The sequence below is a fragment of the Sebastes fasciatus genome, unplaced genomic scaffold (genome assembly GCF_043250625.1).
Source record: "Sebastes fasciatus isolate fSebFas1 unplaced genomic scaffold, fSebFas1.pri Scaffold_81, whole genome shotgun sequence".
NCBI lineage: Eukaryota > Metazoa > Chordata > Actinopteri > Perciformes > Sebastidae > Sebastes > Sebastes fasciatus.
The window spans coordinates 1-10,640 of NW_027428269.1; the positions used below are offsets into that span (position 1 = coordinate 1).

General features: G+C 36.4%; 1 protein-coding gene and 1 long non-coding RNA gene across 2 annotated transcripts; both read right to left on the reverse strand.

Annotated features, from left to right (window-relative positions):
• Positions 1–629: 629 nt before the first annotated feature.
• On the reverse strand, positions 630–2,711 carry LOC141763873 (uncharacterized). Its single transcript, XR_012593187.1, has 3 exons — positions 2,624–2,711; positions 2,420–2,497; positions 630–796 (listed from the first exon to the last, which is right to left on the reverse strand). It is a non-coding gene; the product is annotated as an uncharacterized LOC141763873 (long non-coding RNA).
• A 210-nt stretch (positions 2,712–2,921) lies between these two features.
• Positions 2,922–10,326, reverse strand: LOC141763872 (uncharacterized). Its single transcript, XM_074628644.1, has 5 exons — positions 10,164–10,326; positions 8,835–9,086; positions 7,055–7,312; positions 6,838–6,960; positions 2,922–3,007 (listed from the first exon to the last, which is right to left on the reverse strand). Exons 2-5 carry the CDS (start codon positions 8,986–8,988, stop codon positions 2,922–2,924), a joined length of 621 nt encoding a protein of 206 aa, XP_074484745.1. The 5' UTR covers positions 8,989–9,086; positions 10,164–10,326.
• Positions 10,327–10,640: the final 314 nt, after the last annotated feature.

The following is a 10,640-nucleotide window of genomic DNA, read 5'->3' on the forward strand; positions in this document are numbered from 1 at the left end:
GGCGAATCAGAGCTATAAATAGACACACAGATACAGTGTGAAATACATATATTGCTAGTATATATAGCTAGTATGACATGGTTGGTACCAATGGATTCATTAGGTTTTTCTAGTTTCATATGATACCAGTATCTTCACTCTAGCTTTAAAACTGAGCCCGCTACAACCTCCGAAGTATCGATTGGGTTAACGCGTTAAAGGAATTAATGGCGTTATTAGCACGTTAACTTTGACGGCCCAAAAAATAACACATTTGTACATTTTTCGTATGTTTTTTTTGTTTACATTTCAACAAATTACAACAATTATATAAGAAATAAAAAAATGTAATGTTTATAGATGTTTTAAAAACAGTTTATTAAAGGTTTACAAATAATTTGGTAATCATTAACAAATACTTAATATGGTATATAAAATGTTATAATGTGTTCAACAACAAACTGTTAATAACAAACAAATCACACAAACTATTGATGAAATAACAAATTATAGCATATCTAATAATTAGTAAACACTATTAATTATCATTTCATTGTTTGTTAACAGTAAAATAACAATTAACTAAGTTTAACTAACTATTGATTCATAAATTATGGTTATTATACAGTGTTAAAACATCCAAATAACGACTGTTGAGGACATTTCATTGAACTTATTATAAAGATTTTATGGTTCATATTGTCAGCTGTACATAAACTGTAATATTAGAAGAAATCGATTCTGTATCAGCGTCAGTCTCACCTATAGTGAACTGAAGAATAGACGACGCTCTCTTCTGGTCGACGTGACTTGGTACCTGTTTGGGAATCAAATACGATTTTATTCACAACTTACTGAATATTTAAGTCTTGTTATTCTTATTATTTTACAACTTTCTATGAAGCATTCTTTAGGTTGTGAGGCACACAGTTTCCATTAACCCTCTGAGACCCACAATAGAGCCGTTTTAGTCTTTTTTAGGGGGGTCCAGGGTTTTTTTAGGGGAGATAGCAGGTCAACAGTAGATGTCACATAGAAGTGGTGTACATCATCTGAAAACTGAGAACCTGAAGATTAATTTGAGATGCAGCTCAGTGCTATGTGTCAAGTTCTTCTAGTCATAAATCAGAAATAAACATGAATTAACTAATTAATTATTTAAAATAAATAAAATAAGTTGTTGCAGCAATTTTTGGGTTGATACCATTTGTTATACAGATTTGGTGCTAAATTTAACCATTTTTTATCACTCCAGAATTTATAAAAATGATCAATAATCCCTCCAAAATACCACATTAAGACACCGAGACCCAAACATTTTTTGACATTTGGAGATTTCTGCAAGAATTGCATTTTTCAGCGATTGGATGGCGAGCACTTGTGTTGTGTAAACAACCTCTGAATGCTCTAGGTCTCTAGTTTGAACCAACCATCCTCTGAATGCTCTAGGTCTCTAGTTTGAACCAACCATCCTCTGAATGCTCTAGGTCTCTAGTTTGAACCATCCATCCTCTGAATGCTCTAGGTCTCTAGTTTGATCCAACCATCCTCTGAATGCTCTAGGTCTCTAGTTTGTGCCTGTAAAGTTTCATGAAGCTGTGATTATCCTAGAGGTCACCTCAGGTCATTGTATACAGTGACGTCAGGTCTCACTACAATGAAATGTCTCCTATGGGGACTAACATCATCACACATGAATACAGTTGGGCTCATTAGATCCACAAGAGGCTCAGCTTTACGGTGAGACCCAATCTATGTAATTTTAAGACTGTTTAGCGACCCCAGTATGCAGAAATATTCAAACACACCATTTTTAGAATAGGAGACAATAAAAAAACTGCATGTGATTATCATAAAGTGGGCATGTCTGTAAAGGGGAGACTCATGGGTACCCATAGAACCCAATTTTTTCCCCATATCTTGAGGTCAGAGGTCAAGGGACCCCTTTGAAAATGGCCATGCCAAAACTGAACCTACTAGAGCCTCTGAAAGACAGTCAAGTCGGCGGGTCTCAGAGGGTTAAAGGTGTATGATACATAGTGACTCATTCAAACCTCATAGCTTCTTGTACTGTTGACCATATTAAACTTGGGGATGGGGCCCTTTGTTTCAGTCTGTGGTTTCCCCGTGTGGTTTAAAACTGAGAGGATCAAATTATCACCTGCATCACAGTCTTCTGCAGACATATCTGAAAATAATTCATTGAAGTAGGTGTAGTATTTCAGTGGGGTGTTAAATGTGTCGCCTCTCAAAACTGATGTGACACAAAACCACAACTGCTGCAGCGAGAAAGCTGCTTCAAAACCTACTCATTCATTTATAATTGCATTTTATATTACTTGAGAGAAAACATGTTGCATGACAGACTTGCTATAGTCTTATTATGCAAGGAAGTAAATACCAGTTAACAGTGAAGCAGAAGTAACATAATATAAACTACCTTTCTTCTTCTTCTTTTGGCTTCTAACAGCAGCATAAGTCACACGGTCTGGATCACCTGCACGGTCACCACCTGACACTGAAACATAAAAACACACGCTGTTTAGTTTAATCATAATTAGGGGTGTTAAATATATTGTACACATGCATCTATAACATTATACTTAAAACTGCATTTCTAACTAAAAGCTGTAATATAATGTACCTTTCTTCTTCCTTTGTTTTTTGACAACAGCACGTGTTGGCCGGTGTGGATCAACTCTGTCCTCTACTGAGACAGAAACATAGAAAAGAGAAAACACATATTTGCTGTTTTATCTAAAAAAACATAACAATAATGCCTAAATAAGCAGCACATGTATAGCAAAGACAGGCAGAAAGCTTTACACAATAAATGCATGGAAAGAAATCTGACCTAAATATTAAAACAACTTGAGGTCATCGGGGGGGGTTTCATCGCTCTGTCGGGGTGTATTTCACAACAATGACCAGCTCGTTCTACATTATGTCTTACGTGGTTGGTGTTTCTCACCTGTGTGATCTCCAGGTGAGTGAGATGTTGGTTTCCCGGACGACAAACAGACCGATACTGGAGGACAGAAAAGATAAAATGTCATCAATAGAAAAAAACAGGAGAAGAAGAAGAACTCAGTAGTTTAGAGGATAAGATGAAGAGCAGAGGAGGTAGAAGCAGGGAGGAGAGATGTGAAAAAGAAAGAACCATCATAAAGTCATTTAATGTAGTTTGTAGGAGACAGTGTTGTTGTACCTCTGTGTTTCCTACATAGAAGTAGTCCCATCAGCAACAGCAGCAGAGCCACCACTAAAACACCGACACCAACCCACAGCAGGGAGGGGGGATCAGGAGAGAGACCGAGGGGAGGATCAGTGTCTTCGTCGGCTGCTGGAGAGAAAATATTAAACATGCTTTCATCATCTATCTTCAACCCGGAGAGAAAAAGAAAACATGCGTGCACAAAAAAGCAAAAATAAATCACCATTATCTAGTTTTGAAACAGCCAGCCAGCTCTGTGGGGAGTCTCCGGCTCCAGAGATGCTGCACTTGTAGAATCCTTCATCAGACTTGGAAACATTTTGGATCATCAAGTTGTTTTCATACTGGGTCCCGAGGCGGGAACCATCTTTGTAGAAATCAGCAATGTGTTTTGACTGAGTTTTATTCTTTCTACAGTGAAGAGTCACGTCGTATCCCTCCACCACGGGACGGGCGGGAACTTCCAGGATCACAGAACCAGCTGGTAGAAAGATATCTTATGTTTAACATTATTTAACATGTTGTACTATGTGTAGAACAAGGATAACACGGTCCATTCTATTATAATATATCGTTGCATGTTATTATTTATTCATTTTGACTTTTCTAGCTGGAAGCGCTTTGCGGGGAAAATAATAAAACAAGTGCAATAAAAATAGTGAGATCTTATAACATAAAGATCATGAACTTTATTTTTTTCGTATTTTAAAACAAAAAAAAAATAACAAATATTTGCTTTTTCTGTACTTAATGTTAAATATTGTATATGTGTGATGTATTCATTCTTTTATTTTGAGTCTTGGACTGTTTTTCTATCCTCCTAAACACAATATATTGTGTGTCACTCAGGAGTGAATATTGTATGCATCACATAATCTGAATGTATAACTTGTTAAACATTAACAAAACACACCTCGCTAGATGACATTTATCTGACATGTTAGCAAAAATGTCCGCAACATGTCAAGATATTAGAATTGCAATATCTGTCATAAAACACAACTTATTTGGTGTCATGAAATTCCCTATTTTTAAAAATATGTTTTTATATCAATATTTACGATGCACAAAAGGTTGCTAAAAGTTAATTAATTGTTTTATCAAACATAAATAATAATAATAATAATAATAATACAAATAATAATAATATTGAATAAATAAATTAATAAAAATATTATAGAAATTATGAAATCAAAATGTATAAAATCAACATTGTTGCAGTAAGTATTTGGAGCAAGGGATGAAAACCTTAAAAAAAACATGTTACAGATTAAATTCTTAACCACTTCATGTCATGTTGTGTACCTGTTTACATACTCTGATGGTTAAAATTTTAAATTCGTAGAAGTTGACTTTTTTATTTGTATTTGGGAGAGTCTAAAGTGACCGTAGTTACAGAAAGTTTAGCAGCTTCTGTCGGCTAATTAATAAAGTGAAACTTACCAGTTTTCTGAGCCAGGTAACCGTGGTTAACAACCAGCAGTTTCACTTCTGGTTTGAATTATAGATCTGGAAATATCTCAATGTGAGACAGAGCTGCTACGGTATAGTGCAGATAATAATCTCACTGGTTTGGATCCAAAAAAAGAAGTGTGCAACACGAGTTCATGCGTGCTAAAGATAAAGGTGATCGACCTTAAGTATAAGTAGAGAAGGTGGTTCACCATCACAGCGTCAGCAGTAATATATTAATAACATGAAGCTGCACCAGCGTTACGGGCTTTAATCGAGAGCCCCCTTTCATTCTTCCATTGTGCTCAGTATAAAATCAATAAAAACACAACTCAATTGTATAATTTTGACTCCAAATGGAGTAGTTTTATTGAAGCATTTGCACAGCTACTTAACTGTTGCAGTGCGCATTACTCTAATTTATTACATTAAATTAACTCAACTGAAAGGAAGTGGGTAGTATGTACAGATTTAAATTACTCTAACTCGTATTAAAGTAGACGGAGAATTCAAAGTTGTTACAATGTGAAATTATAAATTGCTGCAACTTATGTTGAACATGATGATTGAAAGTTGAACAAACTCAAAAGCAAAATTTAAAATGTCATGTTAAATTGCCTAACTTAAAATTTTGCTGAAGTTTGTTGCTTTGAGTTTTCCTAACTTTTCCTTTTTTTCTACAGTGTACAACAGGCGATGAGTTTCCTGGCTTCTCTTGATCAGCAGTAGAGTTTCAGACTTTGTAAATCAACACACGGCTTGATGTGTTAACACGTCTGTATACAGCGACAGTAGACAGCAACATGGAGTCCCTCCTCAGTGGTTCACCTGAGAAAGAAAAAAAGAGTGGAGCAAATGACCAGAAAAAGGAAACTCTCTGAGGAACATTGATTGATTCAAAATGTGTCAGAAGACTTCTATATAATCAGACTTCTTTTAGCAACCAGAGGAGTCGCCCCCTGCTGGCTGTTAGAGAGAATGCAGGTTTAAGGCACTTCAGCATTGGCTTCACTTCAGCAGGTTGATCACTGGTTGCAACACAGCTTAGCTAGTTAGCCAGCAGGGTTGGTATTATGAGCAGCGACGATAAGATGAATAAATACATACAAAAAGGTTGTTTCTGTGTACTGTGTTCAACAACAAGTGTGTGTGTGTGTGTGTGTGTGTGTGTGTGTGTGTGTGTGTGTTTACTTTTTTGGTTGCTCTTCCGTGTGCTGGTGACATCAGTGTACAATACAACCGACAGATCCATTTGACCTGCAGCACAAGACGTGTTACTGTTAACCAGCCGGGTTTCACAATTTAAATTCAGATACTTCTAGGATAATTCTTCCTCATGTTTCCATTTCTTACAGTTTTTTTATTTCCAATCATCTCAGTTTATAACAAATAGGCTTTTAATGAATTTTCCAAAATTATTTTTCCACAACAGCCTCAATACTGTGACTCAAATCTGTGATTTCATCAATATGCTTCAACAGAAGAGAAGCGTTTTTTGTTTTGTCTTGTTGTTTGGATCAGTGGAGACAATCATAATCTGGTAATCTCCACAAAACACACTGTCAACATCTTTCATAGGTCAGATTAGTTCAGATTAGTCACATCACTGATGTCAGTGACAGGTCAAACAAGTAACAGCAGACATTTCAAAGACATACTGTAACACTGTAGCCAACTCTGTCTCCTACAAAATTACGTTCCCAAACTGCTAAACTATAGTCGCAGTTTTAAACTGTTTCAAATATGTGGTTAAAACAAAACTAAAACTACTTGGTTATGTTTAGTAAAGCCTCATGGGGTGTGTGTGTGTAATAAGTGTGATAATGTAGAGCTGGCGGGTCATTGTTGTTAAATAATCCCCTTCAGGTCGAGGTGCGGCATCGCCCTGTCGGGGTTTATTTCACAACAATGACCGGCTCGCTCTACATTATGTCTTACATGGTTGGTGTTTCTCACCTGTGTGATCTCCGGGTGAGTGAGATGTTTGTTTCCCGGACGACAAACAGACCGATACTGGAGGACAGAAAAGATAAAATGTCATCAATAGAAAAAAACAGGAGAAGAAGAAGAACTCAGTAGTTTAGAGGATAAGATGAAGAGCAGAGGAGGTAGAAGCAGGGAGGAGAGACGTGAAAAGAAAGAACCAACATAAAGTCATTTAATGTAGTTTGTAGGAGACAGTGCTGCTGTACCTCTGAGAAGTAGTCCCATCACCAACAGCAGCAGAGCCACCACTAAAACACCGACACCAACCCACAGCAGGTAGGGGGGATCAGGAGAGAGACCAAGGGGAGGATCAGTGTCTTCGTCGGCTGCTGGAGAGAAAATATTAAACATGCTTTCATCATCTATCTTCAACCCGGAGAGAAAAAGAAAACATGTGTGCACAAAAAAGCAAAAACAAATCACCATTATCTAGTTGTGAAACAGCCAGCCAGCTCTGTGGGGAGTCTCCGGCTCCAGAGATGCTGCACTTGTAGAATCCTTCATCAGACTTGGAAACATTTTGGATCATCAATTTGTTTTCATACCGGGTCCAGAGGTCGGAACCATCTTTGTAGAAATCAGCAATGTGTTTTGACTGAGTTATCTCTTTTCTACAGTGAAGAGTCACGTCGTATCCCTCCACCACGGGACGGGCAGGAACTTCCAGGATCACAGAACCAGCTGGACAACGTGGTAGAAAGATATTTTATGTTAAACACTATTTCTTAAAAAAACCTATATGTATATAAAATATCCATATAAATATATATATAATTTAAGTTATGAGTGTTGCTTTCTCCACCTCGCTCCATACATTTTCTCCTAATACCAGCCTTTTAGATTAAGTTATTGGAGTGCTAGAGGATGTTCTACATATATTGACTCTATTAAACCACTCAGACACTTTGCAGATAAAGTCCTATTTTAAAAAAAAAAAATGTAATGAATGTTAGAATCAGGCTTAATTTCTGCCGGAACAGTCGTGGTTTGACCCGCAGTTTAAGGTCACAACGACGGATTGACTGCCTGATTAATGATTAACGCGACTAAAACAACACTCCAAGTGGATTTAGTCCAAACAATGTTTGTTTGACAATGATTTCAATATTTTAGTTACAAAATCAACGCACGAGAAATTGTATTTTTACTTTATAATAGCTTTATATTGAATGTACATAATTCTTTTTTGTTATCTTATTTACATTGTTATTGATCTTATTTGTTATTATCTAAGTTTTACTTCATCATATTTCATTATTATAATAAAACTACTCCATTTGGAGTCAAAATTATACAATTTAGTAGTTTTTTTTATTGATGTTATACTGTGCACAATGGTAGAATGTGATGATGCACAATGGTAGAATGTGATGATGCACAATGGTAGAATGTGATGATGCACAATGGTAGAGTGTGATGATGCACAACGGTAGAATGTGATGATGCACAATGGTAGAATGTGATGATGTACAGGGTAAATGTCATGGCCAAAGGCTCCATTGTGTGCCCATAGCCTCCTGTAGTGGATATCAGGAGTATTTTAGAGCCAGATTCCCTTTCAAGAGGTAGAAAACCCATTTGGCACACTTTGGGTATCCAAGTGTGCCAGATGGAGAGTCCTCCTGGTCCTATCCTGACTAAAACCTTTATAGAATCTATGTGCTTTGTGTTATTTATATCTGCTTTGGCTCACTCGTAGTCGAGGAGTTGCTGAATGAATTCAGTGGCATCACTGTGCACGGCATCATTGTTATAATGGTGTTATCAACTATCAAATGTTACTGACACTGGGGATGAATTCTCTGAGGTCTTACCTATCCATAGAGACCAAGATCATGCAGATAGACCTGCTAGTTGTGGAGCTATTCTTCATTTATTTTGGGTATGTCTGACTAGGTGAACCAGACCTTCCAGCACCCTATAGGGCTTTAGAGGTTAACTACAAATATCTAATCAGTTCATCTTGAGTCCAAGTGGATGTTTGTGCCAAATTTGAAGAAATTCCCTCAAGGTGTTCCTGAGATATTGCGTTAACAAGAATGGGACGGACGGACAACCTGAAAACATAATACTGTCGCGCTAAATATGAACTGACTCACATCAAAATGTTCTATTGTTGAACTGTTGACCTTTCCTAAGTCCTAAATTGAGCTTACTGTGTCACTGCATCACATGAACTGAATGTATAACTTGTTAAACATACCAGTGACGGCGATGTTGACAGCAGCACTTGTGTTGCCTCCTTCATCTTCACACCTGAACTCCCCACTGTGTCTCTCAAAGGTGGGATGAATGGTGCAGGATGCTGCTGAGGAGTTCCAGTAAGAGTTTGTTGGACTTTTGTGGAGCTTCGTCATCACTCTCCACTCAGTCAATCCACCGAACTCTTCACAGTCCACACGGACGGTCTCATATTCAAAAAACTGCAGTCTGTCTGGACGAACACGAGGAAAAGCTGCAGACAGAGAAACAGAGAGAGCAAATCAAATTAAATATTCAGCATGCATTTACAGAAACATGATGATTCTGCAACGACGGGCATTTTCTAAAGTCCCTGTAGTGAAACATGGTGACACTCAAGATCCTCTTCTTCTCACCATACAGCTCAGTAACATTTAAACAATAACTTCATATTACTGTTGAATTCATGTAGATTATATGCTAAGAGTTAAAGCTAACAAAACACACCTCGCTAGCTGACATTTATCTGACATATTAGCAAAAATGTCCGCAACATGTCAAGACATTAGACATTAGAATTGCAATATCTGTCATAAAACACAACATATGTATATGTTTTTGTGTATGAAGACTGACATCTATGGTTACTGTCTACATTTTTCAGGATGTAGAGAAAATCATGAAATCCCCTATTTTTAAAAATGTGCTTTTATATCGATATTTACGATGCACAAAGGTTGATGCAAGTTAATTTAAATGTTTTATAAAACATAAATATAAATATAAATAATAATAACAATAATAATTATAACGATAATAATTATTATAATAATGATAATAATACTAATAATAATAATATGAAATTAAAATATTGTAGAAATTAAAAAAGAAAAATTTTGAAAATGATCACTGTTGCAGTAAATAGTTGGAACAAGTGATGAAAACCATAAAAAATAAACATGTTACAGATTAAATTCTCCACTATACTGTATGTCATTTTTTATACCTGTTTATATACTCAGAATCGGAATCAGAATCTTTTTTTTTTGCCAGGTGTATCAGGTATACACGAAGAATTTGCTTTGGTTTGTTGATGCAAATAAGCAGTACAAATAATAATAGAATAATTAAAATCTTAGAATAAAATAAGAATAAAAAAATTTAATTTCTTCCAATATATGATACACAATATAAGATATAAACAAAAAATAAACATAAACAGATATATATGTATAATATTGCCGGTATACAAACAAAACTCTAATGGTTAAAATTAAAATTCATAGAGGTTGATTTTTTTAATTTGGGAGAGTCAAAAGTGACCGTAGTTGCAGAAAGTTTAGCAACTTACCAGTTTTCTGAGCCAAGTAACCGTGGTTAACAACCAGCAGGACCAACACCTCCACCACTGGAGAGACAAAAAGAGAGCTGTACTTCACACAGTGAACATATTTATCAGCAGAGAGAGTTACACAAAGTGTGAATACTCACTTAGTCTGATGCAGAGAGCTGTGACCTCCATGACGTCTTGCTGCTGACTGTCTGAGCATCACACAGCTGAGACATGATGTAGGTCAGAACCTCCTCTTCCTGTTTCAATCACTTCTGGTTTAAATTGTAGATCTGGAAATATCTCTATGTGAGACAGAGCTGCTACGGTATAGTGCAGATAATAATCTCACTGGTTTGGATCCAAAAAAAGAAGTGTGCAACACGAGTTCATGCGTGCTAAAGATAAAGGTGATCGACCTTAAATATAAGTAGAGAAGGTGGTTCACCATCACAGCGTCAGCAGTAATATATTAATAACATGAAGCTGCACCAGCGT

Excerpts from the sequence above, each read along its gene's own strand:
- LOC141763872 (XM_074628644.1), bottom strand. The coding sequence starts at position 8,988 with ATGACGAAGCTCCACAAAAGTCCAACAAACTCTTACTGGAACTCCTCA. Across the intron at positions 6,961-7,054 it reads TGTTTCACAACTAGATAATG|CAGCCGACGAAGACACTGAT; the intron begins GTGATTTGTTTT and ends TTTTCTCTCCAG. Across the intron at positions 3,008-6,837 it reads GATGGGACTACTTCTCAGAG|TATCGGTCTGTTTGTCGTCC; the intron begins GTACAGCAGCAC and ends TCTGTCCTCCAG.